At 46.5% G+C, this 21350-nt stretch overlaps 1 protein-coding gene across 3 annotated transcripts in view; it reads left to right on the forward strand.

Moving 5' to 3' along the window:
- Window positions 1–671: 671 nt before the first annotated feature.
- MACROD1 (mono-ADP ribosylhydrolase 1) overlaps window positions 672–21350 on the forward strand; it is a 182682-nt gene continuing 162003 nt past the window's right edge. For 2 of the 3 annotated variants that reach the window (XM_081968251.1, XM_081968250.1), the window contains exons 1-3: window positions 765–1102; window positions 3961–4062; window positions 4179–4298. In XM_081968251.1, coding sequence (XP_081824377.1) covers window positions 841–1102; window positions 3961–4062; window positions 4179–4298 — 484 coding nt within the window. In that variant the 5' untranslated portion in view covers window positions 765–840. The other variant, XM_081968252.1, reaches the window with a different exon arrangement.

Raw genomic sequence — 21350 nt, forward strand, 5'->3', positions numbered from 1 at the left:
GAATAGGCAATGCTATATCTCTTTTCTCAAAGCATTATTTTGGAGTAAGACTGGCAAACTGGGTCTGCTCTCTACCATCTTCTACACCACTGTTTCTCAAACTTGGCCACTTGAAGATGGGTGGACTTCAATGCTCTCAATTCCCTATCCAGCTGAGGAATTCTGGGCGTTGAAGTCCACCCACTGCCCCCACCCCAATTTTGCCTGGAAGGCCTCCTGAACCAACTTGGAAACCCAAAATTGCCAAAGGGGGGAGGGGGCAAGCGCATGCATGTAGGGGGGAGGCGGGAAACACAGGGGTCACAGGTGCATGAATGTGGGGTGGGGCACATGTGCGGGGCCAGGGTGTCACACAGGCATTGCATTATGGGTGTTGGAGTAGGGGCCTGCTTTCAGCACGCAACGACGGAAAGGTTAGCCATCACTGATACAGTGCAATACTGGGTTTTCAATTTCAACTGTACAGAATGTGAAGGATGCGTTTTTGTGTTTTTATTTTTATTGTTATAATGTACACTGACGATGGCACTTAATCCCGTTGTGCAATGACAATAAAGTTAGCTAAATTCCCAGAATCCTCAGCAAGAGCTGAAGAAGTCTGGAAGTGGTTAGGGAGCGTGGCAAAGACTACATTTCCCAGGAGCCCTTGGATCCGAGCGCGGGGGGCGGGGCCTCGGAGGCTGGGCTCGTGCGTTGAGCAGCAGCAGCTGCTGTTCTTGCAACTCGCTTGATTCCGCTGCTTGCCCAAGGAGGACCAGGTGTTTTATATATAGAAGGGAGAAAAATCCCTTTGCCCTTTCCCGGGACCAACCAGAGCGGCCCGTTGGAGCCTTTGCAACCATGCCAGGCGCTTTTCTGCCCCTCCAGCAGCAGAGGTTGCTTGGCAGTCTAGGGAGGCTGTGGAGGGAGTGGGGCGGTCTCCCCATCGCTGTCCAGGCGGGTAGAGGGAGGCAAGGGGACGGGGCCAGGCTCCCCTCGTTTGGCAAAGCTGTTAGCCGCTGGGTGTTTGCACAGGGCATCCGGAGCTTGGTTGTAGCTGCCCCCTTTGCCATGGCTGCTAAGGTGGATTTGACCACGTCCACTGACTGGAAGGAGGCTAAATGTAAGTGAGTAAGGGCAGAGTGTGTAGTTGTGAGTGTGTGTCTTTGCAAGCCCTTGCCCTTCCAGGAGTCCCTCGCTAAGCTCCTGCAAGCCTCTCCGTCCTTCGCTGGCTTGCAACTGGGCACCCCCTTTAATTTCCCGCCTCCTCTTCCAACCTCCCACGCTTGATCTTAACTTCAATAGACTATATAGTTTGTTTAACTTTTAAGGCAACTTAGTGGGACTTCCACAAGAAAGGCTGCTGAGAACTTTGCTTCACATCCTCCGATGTAGTTTGCACTCCCTTGAGATCCTGCCCTGAAGTTAAGGAACCTTAAAGTGGGACAGTTTAGTATTATTTTTTAAAATGATGCTTCAGAGGAAAAGGGGTGTTGAGTCCGGATATCTCCACTTGGAAGTTTGATGCTTCTGCAAGAGGTTTTCTGCAGTTAACTGTAACTGCATTGCATTCCGGGAACCTTCCTAAGGCTGCTTGCTTGCAGATAAATATCTTGCAAAACATGGTAGGAAATTGGAAGGATATCCTAGGAAGTCAGCTGCAAGCCGTAGTTTCTCCCCCCACCCCCACCCCCCATGCATAGGCCAACCTGTGTGAATTTATTTTCCAACATGTGTATACAACACTTTTTAGATGAAGTTGGGGGCTTTGATGAGATGCTGATGGGAACATTGATCCAGAGGTCTCAAAAGAGAAATTGCAGCTTTTGCAAGAGGCGTGTTGTACTGCTGCTTGATCAAAAAGAACACTTTATTTTGTACTTTAAAATACAACATCAACCAGAATGAACCCGGAACCATTTCTTCAGTCCTTGTTTATGTATTTCTGGCTTTGGTAAATTCTGCAGAATGGGACTTTTCTTCCTTTTAACATACCTGCCAGTTCTTCTCGGTCGTGGGAAAGCAAGTTTCCGCCCCCTTTTTATTAAATTTCCAAAGTTCTGTTGTAACTTTGGTCCCTAAATGAACATTTGTAAGTTTTAGGACTGCCTGCACTTAATTTCTATTTAATGTTTGCGCCTCTCCTTTATGAAGTTTGTAAGCCACCCAAAGTCACTGAGCTGACAGAGTCGCTAAGAGAGTATTAAATTTAATTAATAAATAAAAGAGGTTTAAATTTGCAGTGAGCAGGCAATGGAGTGGTCAGGGCCTCGGTTGCCTAGCAACCGGCCTGGGCCGGTCCCTTCTCCTGGACTAGGCCTGCATCCATCCTTTAAGGAAAATGTCCTCAAGAGATATCTTTTTTGGGGTTTTTTTTGGCAAAAAGCGGGGCTTTTCAAAAACCTTGAAACTAGGGTTTGAGGATCAGCAGTTGAGAAGGACCCCCAGACTCTGAAGGGCCTTGGGAGAGGGCTTCGTTTGCCTCCCCGCTGAGGAAAAACGGCTCCCTCAGAGCAATGGCGGCCGGCCTAAGAAAATAGGCCCCTCTCCAAGGCTGTTTTTTCTTCCCCGAAGGAGACTTTTCTGTCTGTTTCTGAGCTGATTAGGGACTCAGAAATGGCCCTGGCTCTGGGGACAAGGCACAGGGATATCCCTGGGGGAGGTCTGGAAGGGGTTTGGTGCCCAAGGTTGGCCTTGAGGAAGGGGTTTGGAAGTAAGCCCCTGAATTGCAATTTCCAATTTCTGACAAGAGTTGATTAAAATCAGTTCAGTGGGTGACACACTGCAGTGAGATATGCGCACTGAGCAAGTTAACTCCTCAGTTCTTGCACGTCCATGTTGCAAAACCTCTCTGCTTAGGTTAGCATAAGAATTATTCCCTTATTTAATTCCTCCTCGTTCCTGAAACTTGGATGTGTTGTATTGTACTAGCTGTCTAAGAGGTATTATTACATTTTCTTTTTCTTTCTTTCTTTCTTTCTTTCTTTCTTTCTTTCTTTCTTTCTTTCTTTCTTTCTCTCTCTCTCTCTCTCTCTCTCTCTCTCTCTCTCTCTCTTCCTTCCTTCCCTCCCTCCCTTCTTCCTTTACTTCTTCCTTTCTTTCCTTCCCTTTCCTTCTCTTCCCTTTCCTTTCCTTTCTTTTTAAGAAAGGAAATTAAGAAGATAAAACTTTACAAAACCTATACACAATAGCAACTAAATAATACAATAGATAACACACAATCCTAACCTGTTTTTTTTTTAAGTTTATAGGTAACTATAACATGAACTTCATAGTACTATTCCCTTATTTAATTCCTCCTCATTCCTGAAACTTGGATGTGTTGTATTGTACTGGCTGTGTAAGGATATTATTACATTTTTTTCTTACAAAAGCTACCTCTGGGCAGTTTACAAAATTAAGCAGATAAAACTTTACAAAACCTATACACAATAGGAACTAAATAATACAATAGATAACACACAATCCTAATTGGTTTTTTTTTAGTTTATAGGTAATTATAATGTGAACGTCATAGTATAAAAACGATAAAGGGTATTCTTTAATTCATAGGTACCTCAAGGAGGTGAACATATATAATATTCCTTTTTCCTCTTGATTTCCCCACAACAACAGCCCTGTGAGGTAGGTTGGGTTGAGAGAGAGGGACTGGGCCAAAGTCACCAGCTGACTTTCATGGCTAAGGTGAGACTAGAACTCACCGCCACCCACTTTCTAGGCTGGCACCTTAACCACTACACCAAACTGGCTCTACCTACCATTGGTAGTCCTCATTCAGTGACTGCCTTCTTTAGTTCACGCCGTTCTAGCTAAAATGAAAACATTTTCTCTTTTGAAGGTGCAATACAGTTGCTTAAAAGTGATTCTTTTTTTTTTAATATACAGTAAAATGTTGCAGATTCCTTCTCCCCCCCCCCCCTTCCTGCAATTTGGATCACTAACCATTCCTTTCTTTCTCCTTTGCTTTATCTTCCCATTCAGCATTTCTGAAAGGACTGAACAATAAGCAGAGGCGTGCCCATTACTTCACCAAAGATTTCGTCAAACTGAAGCAGATCCCAACATGGAAAGAAATGGCCAAAAGTGAGTTGTCTTTAAAAAAGAAAAAGCTGTTTTGAAGTTAATGACAAAGAAATACCTCCTCCCCCCTCCATCATTTTCATCTCTTTCCCACCCACCCCTCACCCCGATTACACCAGGCACTCGGATCCAGCAACCCGAAGAAAACAATTACCCCAAGGATAATAATCTGAACGGGAAAATCTCCCTCTTCCGAGGAGACATTACCAAGCTAGAGGTCGACGCGATCGTCAATGCTGGTGAGTGAACGGCGGACTGGATCCCCTTTGGCTTTGTGTGGATCGTGGCAGATGTGATTTTTGCATTCCTCATTTGGGTTTAAGAACGGAAGAAAAGGAACGGACGTGCTGCTGGCCAGGGGTCTCCAAACTTGGCAACTTTAAGGCTTGTGGACTTTAACTCCTAGAATTTTCCAGCCAGAATTGAAGTCCGTAAGTCTTAAAGTTGCCAAGTTTGAAGACCTGCTCTTGAAAAGCTTTTTGCAATTTCCACAGTATTTGATTCTTATTAAAAAGTCAAGTAGTGGATACATCTGTATAGTATGCATCTGTACATGTTGTAGGAAAAAAACTTTACAGTGTCTTGAAGTAGTTAGATCTGTTTCCCACCCTTGGCAATGTTAAGATGTGTGGCCTTGAATTCCCAGAATTCTCTCATCAGTGGCTGGGGAATTCTGGGAGTTGAAGTTCACCTAGCTAGAAATTGCTGTGGCTGGGAATTGATAAATTACACAACGTCCGAAGAGGTCAAAATCAGTCTGCTTGAAAATGTATATACGTACAGTAGAAACTTTTGAAGCCTTTAGAAGACAGAATATCTATAGAAAAGAAGCTAAGAGGATAAAGAAGTGGGGAAAAATGTAGTCATAAATAACAGGAAAAAAATACATGTGATTGCATTGTCTCCTTCCCAAAGTTAATAAATAAATGACCAATTTTGAATTCTTCTATTCTTCGGAATTGGATGGTCGAGCCAAAAGGTAAGTGACCAGGTTTTTTAATTCAATGTGGTGGATTGGTTTGTATTTTAAACAGGGGCATTTTAAAAATTGATCTATCTATTTTTTTCGTGCTTCAGACTCTTTAAAAAAAAACAGATTTGCTGTGCTGGGTTGTATGCCTTAAAATTTGGGTGATTGGCGTCAAAGGTCAAGGTGCAGTGAGATTATCGTGAAACTTGGAAGTTCTGCAAAAAATTGATAAATGTTTGGGGAATTGGATTATGGCAAGACTAATATTTCTCCATCTTCAGGAGCACCACCTTTGAGTGAGTGTCAATATTTGTGTCAATAGTTTGGAAATAGACAATGAAACAATGGTGTGTATGTTAGAGGCATTTCTTTAAAACGAACTCTGCTTATACGGATGGCCAATATCCAGCCCATATGAAGAACAGCAGCGTGTGGGGAGAGGAGATGGAAAAATAATTGATTCTATTAGTGCCCCAAGAGTATCTCTCTCGCACATTTTCTGAAAGAGCAGTCAACGAAGCCTTTGCGACTGCCTTGTTTAACGGCCATTCGCGGCCACAACAGTGAGGACAAAGTAACTTTGCAGCCAGGCCTCACATTTACGACCTTTGCAGGTCTGAAAAGCAAAAGAAAGCCGAAGGAAGATTTGCAAGCACAGTTGTGGTTTAAGTAGGAAAAAAAAAACATGCGTAGTTCTTATCAGCCTCAGGTTTTACCACTGATTTTTAATTTCTGCCTGAAATAACGATAAACAGCTGTTGACTCAGCAACACCTGTGGCCATTGCTTGCCGCGAACACTGGAGGGCGCCGAAGAATCAGAATTCAGCATTGGATTCTGGTTTGAATTTCACCCTAGCAAATAAATCAGTCCGTTTTATTAGCCTTGTTTATACGTCTTTGCGGATACTTCAACACTCTTTCCTTGTACATCATAATGTCCATATGTCCTTAATTCAGTTGAATGTCAATTAAGGTTACCGACGATCCGATTTTATTCCTAGCTGTAAAAAAACAACAACAACCTACCAGCAAAAGTGATGTATTTCCTGGCTTTGATGCAATCCAATTTGTAGGTTTGCAGGAGACTCATCATGCAGGGTGGCCCGTGGCAGCTTAAGCAAGCAGGGTGTTTATTTCCTCTTGAGCCTTGTCTCCATGACAGAAATCTAACACAATCACGGTCTCAAAGCTCTTACAGATACCAGATGTGTTGTTAACACCTCCCGAGGTGCCAGTATCTATAGCCAGCAACGCCACCCAAATGCTTCAATATTATACTTCTAAAAATTGTAAATAATATTTTTATTTCTACAGTATGGATGATTAAAAGAAAACATATAGGGGAGCAATTGGAAAGTTTTGCGCACAGGTTTTGTTGTTAATTGTGTCTAACCCATCGCGACCCCTTGGACGACGTTCCTCCAGGCCTTCCTGTCCTCTCCCATCCTCTTGAGTCCATTGAAGCTCAGGCCGACTGCTTCGGTGACTGCATCCAGCCACCTCCTTCTCTGCCGTCCCCTTCTTCTTCTGCCCTCCATCGTTGTTCCCAGCATGAGGCTCTTCTCCAGGAAGTCCTTCTTCCTTCTCCTTAGGTTGAAATTGAATTGAAATTGAATTTGTTAGCCGCACCCTCTCCAAACGGACTCGGGGCGGCGTACAATAAAACACATACAATATACATATACAATACATATACAAATACAAATAAACACATACACATAAATGTACCTGGAGGAGGTAACACTCATAAAATATATATAAAAATACAATTAAAATAGCTATTTAAAACATCCTCAGTTAAATTACAAAATTTAAAAAACCCGTCAGGTGGCCAAAGTCTTTGAGTTTCCTCTTCAGGATCTAACCTCCTAAAGAGCAGTCAGGGTAGACTGACCAGTTGGATGGCCTTGCTCTCCTTCTCTTCCTTAGACTGGACACACGGTACCTAGCTCCCTCAACTCTTCATTGATGGTCTAGCCTCCAGATTGCAAGACCAGGACTGGAATTCTGCTTGGTGCTTCTCCATTCATCCCCTGGCATCTTTGTTATTGGGTCACCTGAGTAGCTTTTAACCTGATGTGGTCCTTGTAGGACCAGCCATCTCTCTCTCCCTCTCCCTCCCTCCCTCCCTCCCCCCCCCTCTCTCTCTCTCAACCTGATGTGGTCCTTGTTGGAGTAGTCATCTCTCTCTTTCTCTCTCTCTCTCTCTCTCCCTCTCTTAACCTGATGTAGTTCTGGTAGGACTAGTCATCCCTCTCTCTCTTTCTCTCTCTCTCTCTCTCTCAACTTCAACAGCGAAGGCGCTGTGGGAGACCGGCTGGTGGGAAGATTGGCGCCATGTTCTCCCAGCTGGGTGTTTTATGGAGAGATGGATGGATTGAGTGCCTGCGTTACTTTGGCATTGCCAATCGCCCGGCCACGGTGATCAGCCTGCCAAGTGCGGGAGGCAAAAGCTCCAGGCAGCTATTAGAGTGGCAAATTGTCAACACAAATCGACGCGTCTGTCACTCCAGCGGTCCAATTGCTGGCGGATGTTTGCCGCCAGCGGAATCGTCGGAGGAGCTGGAGAAACAGACCCAGCTGCTGCTTAGGAGGCAGCCCTGGGTGGGCTGGCCTTGTTTGGTTTCCCTGACCCCTCTTTCCAGCAGCTGGCCTCACACGAAAAAAGGCTAGTCTCTTACAAGGGGAACTTCTCGACGGGCTTCGTGCGTCGCCCTAAAAAACCCTGGTTTGTTTATCGCTGGTCAGTTGACAACCCTGTAGTCGGCAGGATTCGGAGAACTGGCGGAGCAGAGAGCCTTTGATTGGCGGCTTCCCCTGAATTTCTTTTGAGATGGAGCCACCTGTAATTACCGTGGCTGAAAACTGGAAGGCTGCTTCCCTGCATTTGGCAAAAGGGAGCGATGGCAATGCATTGGCTTTAAGGGAGGAGAAAGAAAAGAGGGAGGGAGAGAGAAAGAAAAGAAAAAGAAAGAAGGAAAGAAAGAAAGAAAAGGGGGAGGGAAGGGAGGGAAGGATTAGAGGGAAGGGAAAGGGAAGGAAGCAAGGAAGGAAAAGGGGAGAGAAGGGATTGAGGGAAGGATTAGAGGGAAGGGATGGAAGGAAGGCAGGAAGGAGAAAGAGGGAGAGAGAGAAAGGGAAAAAAGAAGGAAGGAAGGAAAAGGGGAGAGAAGGGAGGGAGGCTGGGAAGGATTAGAGGGAAGGGAAGGGGATGGAAGGAAGGAAAGGAAGGGAGGGAGAAAGGAGGGAGGGGGAGAGAGAAAGGAAGAAAGGAAAGAAAAAGAAAGAAAAGAAAGAAAGAAAGAAAGAAAGAAAAGGGGAGAGAAGCAAGGGAAGGATTAGAGGGAAGGGAAGGGGAAGGAAGGAAGGAAAGAGAAAAAAAATCTGGGATTTGAGAAAGAATTTTGTAATCTCATTGCTCAGTAATTTCCACGGAGAACTGTTTCTTTATAGCCTGTTGTTGTTATTATTATTATTATAAATAACTCAAGGTGACAATCATACCAAATATTTTATTTTGTACAATGACAATAAAGACTATACTATAAAATACTCCTCCCTCCCTTCTATTTTCCCCACAACCTCATGAAGGAGTTTCGGCTGAGGGAGAGGGGACGGTCTCAAAGTCATCCGGCTGGCTTTCATGCCTACGGCGGGACTAGAACTCCTCACCTCCTGGTGATTAACTCAAGGTCACCCAGCCGATTTCCTTGCCTTAAATCACCCAAATCCGGAATTCCCCATCCTGACTCCTGACACGCAACCCCCCCCCCAAAAAAAAACCCCCCGGAGAAGTCGATTCTGCCTCCGTGGCTTTTGGTGCAGGGAGCCAATTTCCACCGGTCCAAGGACTGACAGAATGAAATAGGGCTTAATTACCTGACATTAATTAACTGCCTAATGAATCGCAGGGCCTGATTAACCTCCAGAATTCGTCCCAGGGAATGTCCCAGCGATACGGTCGCTGGAGCGGAGAGGCAATTGGCCAAGTCCGTGGAGACAGCGAGGTCTCCGGTAGCTAATGTGGTTATTCTTAGAAGCAAAAAAAAATAAAAATAAAAATGAACCTGTTTGGAGGAAGAGTTTGAGACTTTCGCTGTTGCTGCAGAAGAGATCACGTCAGATCTCAGAGGTGTCTTCTTCCTTGCCGGTTGTTGCATCAGAACCCCCCTCCCCAAAAAAGGGGTGGGGAGAAAAGATGAGAGATGCCACCCATCTTTTGCTGAGGTCCATCCTCCAGTCAGTTCCCCCCAAAGACGGATCAGCAGGGAATAACCCTTGAGTTGATTTATCTCGGTTGCCTTACGGTAACCACTTAACTCTGGTGGTTAAGGCACCAGGATAAAAACCAGGAGACGGTGAGTTCTAGTCCACTCTTAGGCATGAAAGTTGGCTGGGTGGTTTTGGGCCAATCACCAGGAGACAGTGAGTTCTAGTCCCACTTTAGGCATGAAAGTCGGTTGAGTGACTTTGGACCAATCACCAGGAGACGGTGAATTCTAGTCCCACCTTAGGCATGAAAGTTGGCTGAGTGACTTTGGACCAATCACCAGGAGACAGTGAGTTCTAGTCCCAATTTAGGCATGAAAGTTGCTGGGTGACTTTGGGCCAATCACCAGGAGACGGTGAGTTCTAGTCCCACCTTAGACATGAAAGCCGGCTGGGTGACTTTGGGCCAATCACCAGGCGACGGTGAGTTCTAGTCCTGCTTTAGCTGTGAATGCTGGTTGGGTGAATTTGAGGCCACTCCTTCTCTCTCAGCCCAATTCACCTCACAGCTTTGTAGTTGTGAAGAAAACAGGAAGAGGAAGATGTTCACCACCTTAAGTTACTTGCAAAAAAACAATAAAAGGGACACTAATTTATAGATAGATAGATGGATAGCTCCTTCTTCCCCTCAAAGAGAGCTCCTGCAATGGCCATAAACGGCCCTTTTTTAGAGCAATAAGTGTGAGTTATTCCTTCTTTCTTTTCTCCCCCCCCCACCTCCCCTCTTCCCCTCCCCTCTTGTCTCGTTCCACCTTTTGGTCTATAAAAATCGCCATAAAAAGAGAGATTTGCAGCAGCCTTAAATGGGGAGCGCTTCCCCAATCAGACGGCTCCTGTCTCTGCTCTGTTTTTACGGTCGCTGCCAGGCGATATTTCACAGGGAGGTTGGGAGTGCATTAAGCAACCCTCACAAGGCAGGTTTTTTTGGGGGGGGAGCAAGGGGGGGCAGGCCCCGCTAATGGGGCCTGAGGATTGGAGGTACTGATCATGCAGTTACCAAATTTACATGCTATTTACATGTAAATAGCAATAGCCTTTAGGATTACATACCGCTTTACAGTGCTTTTATAGCCCTCTAAGAGGTTTACAGAGTCAGCATATTGCCCCCCCAACAATCTGGGTCCTCATTTTGCTTCATCTTATCAGCTGCCTTCAGAGTCAGGCAGCAGTGAGGCAGAGGAACAGCTGGAGCCTGTTCCCAGGGTGCGCCTGCGCAGAGCTGCCAGAATAAAAGAACAACTCAGAAATCCCAAGGGTCGCCTTGGGAGTAAAGCCACAGGTGGACGGTGAACGGCCCCTCCCATAGGACGTAAAAGAGGAGCAAAAGGGGAGTGGGCTTTTGCAGGAAACGATTCGTTCATTCGTTCGTTTCAGGAGTGTGAAGATCTGTCCCTGAATCCCAGAAACTCTGTGCCCAGAGTCTTTCCTTGCATTTGGGCAATATTGACATGGCAGCTTTCCAAGCTAGATAAGGTTTGTGGTCATAAATACGCCTTTGAAAGACTGTTGGCCAGGCCTTGGCTGAATGTGAATGAGAGAATTTCACCTTTGTTTCATAAAAGGGGTTTTGTAGGGACCAGGACTCTGCCTCGGGCTTTTTTGGGGAACCTAGGTAAGAAGAGCCCTCTAAATCTTCTCATTGATTAAATCAAATTTTGCAAGATTTCTGGGGAGCTGCAAGTCATGTATGTGGGGGCCACAGGCAACCTGGAGCCCCCCCCTGGAGGCTTTAGCTCTACCAGCATATTAACTCCCTGCCCCCCCCCCCGCTCCTTCCACACACTTTTCCCCCCCAAGGGATGGCTCTGATGTGAATTTAACGTAATGTCTCCCTCTGTTCCCGGCTGGGTGTTTTTGGGGGGGCTTCCCCGAGGCAAAGAAATAAGTGATAGCCTCCCTAAATCAAGGCCTGTGTTCCCTAAGGCGAGAGGAATTATTTTGACCCCTGGGGCAGAAAATCCAACCGACGGCAGTGAAAGTGCAGCCGCCGCACATTAAGTGGATATGTGCTGATAACCCTCTTTCCGGGCTGCCCACATCTATTATGGGTTGTTGTTTTTTGAGATTGCTAGCTACAGCGGTTGGCAAGATTTCTCCGGTGTTTTCTTGTCCCATCCAGGTTTTTTCCTCTCTTGCCATCAACTCCTCCTCCTCCTTCTCCCCTTCTCCTTCTTTTTTCTTCTTCCTCCTCCTCCTCCAATTCTCCTTCTTTCCTTCCTCCTTCTCCTCCTCCTCTCCTCCTCCTCCTCTTCTCCTTCTTCTCCTTTCCTTTCCTTTTTCTTCTTTCTCCTCCTCCTCCCATTCTCTTTTCCTTCCTCCTCCTCCTCTCCTCCTCTTCTCCTTCTCGTTCTTCTCCTTTTCTTTTTCTTCTTCCTCCTCCCCCATTCTCCTTCTTTCCTTCCTCCTTCTCCTCCCCCTCTTCTCCTCCTCCTTCTCCCCTTCTCCTCTTCTCCTTTTTCTCGTTCTTCGCCTTCTTTTCTTTTTCTTCTTCCTCCTCCTTCTCCCCTTCTCCTTCTTCTTTTTTCTCCTTCTTCTTCCTCCCCTTCCTCCTCCTCCTCCTCCTCCTCCTCCTCCTCCTCCTCCTCCTCCTCCTCCTCCTCCTCCTTTGTTTATTTTCCTGTAGCTGGGGGCTCCGCAGCGTATTTTAAGGGCCATCGCGGAGAAGATGATCATCCAAACAATTAGATTACTCAGTTAGTTCTAGACTTGGGACCCCCATTGAGGCCAAAATTTTATGTCGTTAAGTGAGACATTTGTTAAGTGAGTTTTGCCCCCTTTTACGACCTTCCTTGCCACAGCCGTTAAACGAACCACCGCAAGTATTCAGTTAGCAACATACGGTCGTTAAGTGAACCTGGCTTCCCCGTGGATTTTCCTTGTCAGAAGGTCCCAAAAGAGATCACGTGGCAACCCCCACACACCCCCGGGACATGACTGCGACCGTCACAACTATGAGTCAGTTCCCAAGCGCCTGAATTTTGATCCCTGAATGTTGATGTTGTTGCACGGGCCCGTAAGTTACGACCCAAGTCACTTTTCCCCCCCTTGCTGTGTTGCAACTTTGGTCGCTAAACGAATGGTTGCAAGTCGAGGACCACCAGTACGCAGACCATAGCTTACCTTTAAGCTGCCCAGAACCTGACTGATAAACAGGGTTTGTTGGCAAATAACCAGTTCCTTGAATTGCATCCAGAGAAAATGGGGCTAACCAACAAGGCTCCTGTAATAATGCAGGATAATGTATGATGCCTTAATTATAGGGGGTTTTCTCCTTCCCTTTACAAGGGGCAGCCGATTCAGGAGCAGCTGTCCTCAGAATCTGCTCGTCTCTTCAAATGCCTGCTTGGTTTATTTGGCATTATATTATTATAGGATTTGCACGCTGCCTAATTGGGGGGGGGGGGACCGACTTTATTGGCCAGCCTGGAAATAAGATTCTAGCTGGACTGGGCCCCCAAAGTCTGCCATTTCCTTATATTTATCCATTTAGCTCCCCCGGAGAATGCAAGGACTACCTGATCGGATTTGCGGAAAGAGTTCAAGCAGATATGGAAGACTCTTAAAAAAACCAGACGTGTTTTTATTTCCCTCCCACCCCCCCAAAATCCCACCCGTTTGGAAAGCTTCGTGTAGCCTGTTTTACAGGGTTATACGATTGCCTGTTCGCCCACCGGCTCTGGGCCTCTAACAACATCCAACAACGGTTTAAACACGCGCCCCTAATCAAAATCCAGTACAGTCGCATACGGTATATATTACCCACCCTAACACCGATAGCGTTGAGCCCAGTAATTCACACGAGATTAATCGATGCTTACCGACACCTCGCCCTAGGGGCCAAAGGGATATATCCAGCCAGATCGGGCAGGTTTACTTCCTCTGCTTTTCCATGGTTTAATTCCTTAATTTTTCTCCCTCTCTTGCCACGAATGCCTGGGTTATAAGGGGGGGGAAAGTTCTGTGCGCGCGCACAGTGCAATATTTGTATTTTTAGCATACTTTTTTGTATTTAGAGTTATATGTATTATGTTTGTATTATTTGTATGTGAAATAAAATAATATATATATGAGCTGTGAGGGCACAGTGGTTAAAGTGCAGTATTGCAGGCTTCCCCCTCTCCGTGGAAGCCCCTCAAGTATTAGAAGATGCTCTCCTGTCTCCCCTGCTCCTTCTCTTCCCTAGACTAGCCAGGCCCAGAATTGAGGGAAGGCCTTTTTCCCCCAGCTGCTTTCTTTTTCTTTTCTTTTTTAAACCAACGCTTCCTCCTGACGGATATCGTCCAAGGCAGGCACCATATGCAAAGAGCAGCAGGGGTCCCTCTCCATTGCTGCCAGCAAACGTGTTGGGCCTGCTCTGGCAGTGCTAAACGGAGCCACTCCTGACAGCTGTTGTAGCAGGGTGCGAACCCCACTTAGCAAGTCTTGGTTTGTAGCTGGTGGCTGCAGCAGCCTTTGCCACTGCAGGCACCTCCCGGCCATAAAGAGACCGGGTGACGATGGTGCCAGCATTACCGATGTTAGGCAAGGGTGCTTTAAGATGGGTGGACTTCAACTCCCAGAATCCCTCAGCCAGCATGCTTTAAGATGGGTGGACTTTAATTCCCAGAATCCCTCAGTCAGCATGCTTTAAGATGGTGGACTTCAACTCCCAGAATCCCCCAGCCTCCATGCTTTAAGATGGGTGGACTTCAACTCCAAGAATTCCCCAGCCTCCATGCTTGAAGATGGGTGGACTTCAACTCCCAGAATCCCTCAGTCAGCATGCTTTAAGTTGGGTGGACTTCATCTCCCAGAATCCCTCAGTCCCCATGCTTTAAGATGGGTGGACTTCAACTCCCAGAATCCCTCAGTCAGCATGCTTTAAGTTGGGTGGACTTCATCTCCCAGAATCCCTCAGTCCCCATGCTTTAAGATGGGTGGACTTCAACTCCCAGAATCCCTCAGTCCCCATGCTTTAAGATGGGTGGGCTTCAAACCCGAGAATCCCCCACCAGACATGGCACGGCGTGTTACTTTATTAGGACCCCTTGGTTTAAAACGATGAAAATCTCTGGTTCTGGTTAGTCCGTTTCGTTTTTCCTATGTTTGTGCTTTTAGGATTGTTACTTTCTTTAAAATAAAAACGCAAAACAGCTCCATGCACCCTCTCCCCCTTTTAAGAAACACTTTGTTATTTAAAAAAAAAACAACCTGTCACCTTTTTGGCAATTTGACGCAGCGCTGGCCGAGCGGCACATAAAAACCTCACCCTTGATCCGTGCTGAATGCTCAGCCATATGCTCAACATATGGCCGGTGTCCTCCCTGGAGCCAGAGCTGGGTTGTAGGCTGTGCGCCATGCTTCATGTTTTCAGCCATGGGGCTGAAAGGAAGCCAGGATTTGGGCCTCTTTTATTATTATTATTATCATTATATTTTCTTTGAAAGAAAGGGGGAGACCAGAGGCGGTTGAAATACTCGGGGGGGGGCTCCTCCTCCCGCCGTCGAGATCTGATAATGTGGCTTTACCGCTGTGATTAAAGAGCAGAGCTGTGCTATCCGTCAAATTCTGCTTCAGAACGGGATTAGCGGCACAAATCCTGAATTAGCCTCCCTTCGGTACACCGTCCTCGGTTTACAATTCCTTTCGCGAGCGTCGGAAGTTGCGACGTCACTGAAAAGAGTGGCCTAGCTGAGCTGTAGTCCCCCCCGCCCTCTTCAAGTACCCCAAGGTTGAGGAGACCCCCCCCCCCATGCCAGAGAGGAACCCCGTCTCACTTTGCCGCCTGCTCCCAAGCGCCGCCTCCCGCCTCCATCTGGGTCAGGCCATGAGATGTTTTAGCAGCCCTGGTTTAACTAGGGATGTTTTGTGCTCCCTGAGCAGAGCATGAATTAGGGCTCTTAAGAAGATGCGCTTGCCGTCCATTTGGGGGCCGTGGGAGGCCCAGGAGCATTTTTTTTCCAGCTGTGCCTCACGGTATGAGGCGCCTGTCTTCTCTCCGCGCTGGCACTCTGGGTTATTAATAGAGCCAGGCCTCCCGACTGCCTTTGCCTTCTCCTGTTAAATCAAAAGTCCAAATCTAACCCAGGAAGGCGTCGGTTTTTTGGGGGGGTTGTTCTCTAAATCTGGTGCACACCCCCTCCTCCCCAATCTCTACGTTTTCCCTCTTGCTCCCCTTGACCTCTTTCCCAAATTAATATCCATCTTTCTTCCTCCTTCCCTCCCTCTCTCTCTCTATCTCTCCCCTCCCTCCCAATTTTTCTGTCCTTGGGTTTTATTTTTAAGATTTAAAAATAAAAGAAGAAGGCGGCAGCTCTCCATCTCTCCCCCTTCAACCCCGGGAAGAGTTGATGTAGGTCAATAAATGGGGGCTTAGAGAAGAATAAAAGCAGCGTTTATAAAAAGCAAATGGTAAGATGCCCTCCGGTAAGGAGAAGAAAAAATGGTTAAAAAAAAAAACGGAAGAAGAGAGAGACTCAGGTCCTGATGGATTCGGGTGGGGTGGGGTGGAAGTTGGCCAGGGTTTGGCCTGGCGTGAAAACAAGGTGCAATGATGCATTTGGTGTTAAACTGCAATGCTACACTAGGCTTTGGAACAAGCTGCAGTGTTGCATTGGGCGTTAAAACAAGCTGCAGTGTTGCATTGGGCATTAAAACAAGCTGCAGTGTCGTATTGGGTGTTTAAAAGAAGCTGCAGTGTTGCATTGGGCGTTAAAACAAGCTGCAGTGTTGCATTGGGTGTTAAAACAAGCTACAATTTTGCATTGGGCATTTAGAAGAAGCTGCAACGTTGCATTGGGCATTAAAACAAGCTGCAGTGTTGCATGGATGTTAGAACAAGCTGCAATGTTGCATTGGGCGTTACAACAAGCTGCAATGTTGCGTTGGGAGTTAAAAGAAGCTGCAGTGTTGCATTGGGCTTAAAATGAGCTGCGTTGTTGCACGAGGTATGTTCATGTGGACAAACACACCGACTAACTCGGATGTTGCATAACACACTGTCGCTGAGATGCAGGTTGTGTTTGACGAATTATTTTTGTAACACACTTCCCCCCCCCCCCCGGAGCAAAATGCGGAGGATTAAAAAGCTCGCCATTGGTTTCAGAGCCTCAACCTATTTTATGCGCATGCACATACGGTGTTCGTTTTGGGGTTGGAGGGAGGATTCTGTGCCCCCCCCCCCCCGGCCCTAATTCTCCAACTTCTCCTATTGCTCTAAGCAGCCACAAAATTCGTTTCGGTTTGGGATGTCAATCAACCCTGGCACAGATGTCCAAGCTGTAACCTCACATCTCTAGGGGGTTGCTTCCCAAATATTGGTGTGTGTGTGTGTGTGTGTGTGTCTCCCAACCCCTTCAAAAGTTATGCCTATATTATTGTGTTTTTTTGACATGGTAGGACCCTCAACCACAGGAAACTAGAAGGGTCATTTCAGATCTGGACTTTAAACTGATCCAGGTTACTTGATAGTTAACGCTGGCTGGTTTTTATGGGGGAGGGGGAAATTCTGCAAGTTGCAGGAACTGGGTATGTCTCGTTTGAGGAAAAGAAGGACTAGGGGAGACAGGATAGCAGGGTTCCAATATCTCAGGGGTTGCCCCAAAGAAGAAGGAGTCAAGCTGTTCTCCAAAGCACCTGAAGGTAAAACAAGAAGCAATGGGTGGAAATTAATCAAGGAGAGAAGCAACTTAGAACTAAGAAGAAATTTCCTGACAGTGAGAACAATCAGTGGAACAACTTGCCTCCAGAAGTTGTGAATGCACCAACATTGGAGGATTTAAAGACGATGTTGGATAACCCTTTGTCTGAAGTGGTGTAGGGTCTCCTGCCTAAGCAGGGGGCTGGACTAGAAGACCTCCAAAGTCCCTCCCAACTCTGTTATTCTATTCTATTCTGTTCTGTTCTAAGTTTTGGGCCAGGAATCTGAGAGGCAGCCGTATGTTTTAGGAGCCCACCAAAGATCTAGTTTTTCATCCAGTCCTTTTGCGTGTCAACTTATCTGAATTTCCCTTTTCTTTCTGCGTCTTTTTCCAATTAATGGTTGTGTATTGTTTAAATATAAGGCGATGTCATCATGCTTTCCATAAACCAGCACACAAGCAGCTTGTAGAGCATGGAGAATTTTTTTTTTTAAAGAAAGCCTTAACATTCTCCAGGGGATACGGATGATTTTTGTTTTGCTGTTGTCTTCTTGTTGGCTTAGTGCCTTCACCCCCCAACTTAGCACCCCCCCTCACCCCCTCCCAAAGACCTCCATCTCCACAGGAGTGGCATCACCCTTTGCCCTGCTTGCTGTCGCTTCCCGCTGAAAAATAGCACTTTCCATCCCCCGGAGAAATCCATTAACCTGCGGGCAAATCCTGGAGCCCGTTTAATGCCGAAGTAATGAACTCTTGAGTTTTATGTTAAATTTAGCAGAAACCCACCATTACAAAGTGACAGAAAATAATTTCCCCCCCGGGGGATATTACAGTCCAAGAGGCAGGCTGGAGAAGTCAAGTTTTGTCTCCTCTGGGGCTCCGTGACTGGAGATCCTGGTTCCAATCCTCCCTCTGTCACGTTTAAAATAAAAATAATAATTCAGCTGTTCAACATCCTGAAAATGGGGACTCAGCCCAAATGACAAGAAAATAATCGGAGCATGAGGCTTGTCAGTGACTAAGGTCGGAGTTTAAAAAGACACGGAAAGGACCAGGGTAGATTTTTTTTTCCTGGTTCTTGCTGACATAAGCAATCGTCGTACAGTAGCGCCCAAAATTGTGGAAACCTTTTGGGGAAAGTGTCTTTTTGAGGTTTGATGGCTAATAACACCACTTTGTTTTGAAATAGCACCCTAAAATTATATATCGATGGAGAGATAATTTAATCAAGAAGGTAATGCCATAAAGCCCGTTCAATTATCTGTATTCTGTGAAAAGCTATAGCCAAATAACCAGAAAAAGAAAGCACAATGTACTTAGGTTGATCTCAGGTAGCTTTCCTTCATTTTCTTCAGATTATAACAGCTGCAGAACTAAAAGACTTGGTTCACTCCATGGGAAGACGTCGTAAGGCCCGTAATTCATTCTAAAGGTTAATAGAATAGAATAAGGAATAGAATAGAATAGAATAACAGAGTTGGAAGGGACCTTGGAGGTCTTCTAGTCCAACCCCCTGCTTAGGCAGGAACCAAGGCAATATGATTTACAGATTCAAGTTTGTGGCTTAGCGTATTGTGTCATCCCAACCAATCGTGGCTTACATAACAAATCTTGATGGACGGGCTGTTTTGATGTGATCCCTGTCTAAAATAATCACGGATGAATCTAGCAAAATTTGGGTGCTTACAATTCCCACTCAAAAAAACCCCACCTGAGTTTGTATCGTGAAGCTGGCTATCGAAATTAAACATTTTCCTCCGTTTTATCCCCTCCTACTACCCCACCGGCCAAATGAGGAAAAAAAAACTCTTTGCTTTTTTTTTTGTTTTGTTTCTTTATTTTTAATAATTAATTTTTTAAACTTGTACTTTTTTTTTTCTATGAAAAACGGAGGGGAGGAAAAAAGGACTAAGAGAATTTTGCGAGACATTCATTATTATTATTTTTTTAAACATTTGAAAATTTTCAAGGCACCTAAAACGAGGAGGAGGAGGAGGAGGAGGAGGAGGCCAAAGGTTGCGCCAAAGAGAGCACTTTGGTTTCTCTGAAGTCAAGAAAAGAGAAAGGGTGTGTGGGGGGGGGAAGGATTCCAAAATAAAAATAAAACAAAATAAACACCCTTAGTTTTGGCTGTAGACAGTTCAAGATGGAGACTCAGCTTGGAAACTGGTGCGAGAAGAACTGGACTGAGAGGCAGTGGTGAGCGGGACGAGGCTTCTGCGTCCCCAAATTGTCTTTTTTTTAAAAAATGAGGCTAGCCACTGTGATCCCGGACAGTTTTTCAGAAGGCTATTTTTTTTAAAAAAAACACCTTTTGATTAAATCCCATGTGGCCATCAATGTCCTCTCCCTTTTCAACAGCAGTTCCTCATTATCGCCGTTTCCCACCGCTCCTTGGGGCCAAGTCTCCCCTTTTTGCCGAAAACCTTTAGCTGTTCTCAAATCAGGGATGATGAATGGGGAAAAGACGGTTCTCTTTTTCCCAGTTTCTTGGAAGTTAGGGCCCCTGCCTTGACTCCCGTCAGTTTCATTCCATCAGGAGGAACCGAAAGTCGCGACTCGCTGCATCTCATCCTCAGAACGTTCTTCGTTTGGCTTCCGAAGGCTCATCTGTGGTTTCTAGGGAAGGACTGATGGCCCAAGGAACCTCCGTTTGGGCAAGGATTTTCACCAGCCAGAACGTGCCGCGGGGTGTGTGTGCATGCACCGTTCACCGTGTTGTCTAGGGTGGATGAGGAGACGGCTGAAGATATTAAGGTGGAGATTGCCCCTTTGGAGTTGAGGCCCTATCCAGAGAATTCTTTGAGCGGTCCTCTCTCGGGGACGTTGGTTTTCGGCCACCGTCCAATAACCTCCCAGAAGGGTGGATAGAATTCAGCAAACCAGCAACCGGGAGTGTCCTGTGCAGATATTCTGGACAAAACTGAGTAGCGTTGGAGAACATCTCCAGCTGTTGATGTTCCTCAGCATTCTCCCCCCCCCTCCTTTTTTTTTTTCTCAACCTGACCCTGGAGCTCTGGGAACGGAGGTCCCACCCAACGGAAGGTCAGCTTTTGGCTTGACAGATGACATCAACCACGCCTGGATGGGCCCCTATGTGGTCAAGAGAAGTTGCTTTGAAGTGGAAGCCAAAGATCTGCAACACATCAACCTTGGCTTCCCCACCATATCACTGGTCCCTTCACCTGTAACCCCCCCATGTTGGCTGTTGGCTTTGCATGGTTGCTCCCTCGGAAGGTGGTTTCCATCCTCAGAGGCACCAAGATGGACCCCTGGTCTGAGTCACACAGGTCAGCCTGACCTTTTGAATCTCCTCAATTATCCAGGAGCGTCCTGGGGGAAGATCCTGCTACGGGGAACAGTAAGGGAGGCTTGGACATTCTGAACCTGATGAACTTGGGGAGAGGTTATTCCATCAAACCAGATGACCGCAGGCTAAATGGGAGGGTTGATCTATACAACATGTTATACGTGCTACAAGACAAGACTCCAGTGTTTCTCAATTTTGCAAAACTTTTTAAGATCGGCGGGTTTCAACTCCCAGAATTCCCCAGCTGGTATGCTTCAGTAGGTCTGGACTTCAACTCCCAGAATTCCACAACCAGCAATGGTGCCTGGGGAATTCTGGGAGTTGGCCCACCCATCTTAAAAGTTCCCAAGGTTGAGAAACGCTGGGCTTAGAAGCTTGTGTCCATCCAGATGTGACCACTTCCAATAAATCCATCAAGGAAGGCCCATAGAGAGGGATGCTGGGAACTGTAGTTCACTCACAGTGGAAAGGACACGCCTCCCCTTCCCGCCTGGCCAAATCAAAACTCAGCCATCCTAATGGAACATTGTAGGGCGGCAAGACCGAATTTCGCTACCTGCCACGCTTCGTGCAAGGATTGGAGACTGGCAGCAGCGTTCCTATGCGTCTCTGCGCCTTTTTCTAGACAGGTTTCTAGTCCTGTGGGTCGCAGCCCTTGCTATTTTAAGAACTCGCCCTTCCTGCTTTTCCCTGATCGGCAAATGCCACCTTTGTGCTCCTCCTGAACCTCAAAAAATAAATTAACAATTGCAAACAGCTCCTGAATTCTCTTTCGTGTCTGGAGGTAAGCTGACTGGAGCCCTTGCTTGCCAAGAAGGATGTGCTGGAAAAGCCAAAAGTGGCATTTTGTTTTATATATATATAAATATATAAATATATAAATAAAGGCCATTTGTCAAGCAGACCATCCACCCCGTGCCAAAGGCTGATGCCGCAGGACTTGAAACCCCATTTGAACAAAGACATTTTAGCCTGCCTGTCGAGTACCGATAAGACCCTTGCCAAGGACGAACCGAAGCGCATCGGAGGCTGGGACGGGCTTTCCCCAACCTGTGGCCCTCCAGCGACTGGAGTCTAGTTTCCATAATCCCCAGCCGTCAGAGGGTGTTTGGGAGGATCGCA

Source organism: Natrix helvetica (assembly GCF_964273705.1).
Source record: "Natrix helvetica genome assembly, chromosome: 16".
In the NCBI taxonomy this organism is placed as follows: domain Eukaryota; kingdom Metazoa; phylum Chordata; class Lepidosauria; order Squamata; family Natricidae; genus Natrix; species Natrix helvetica.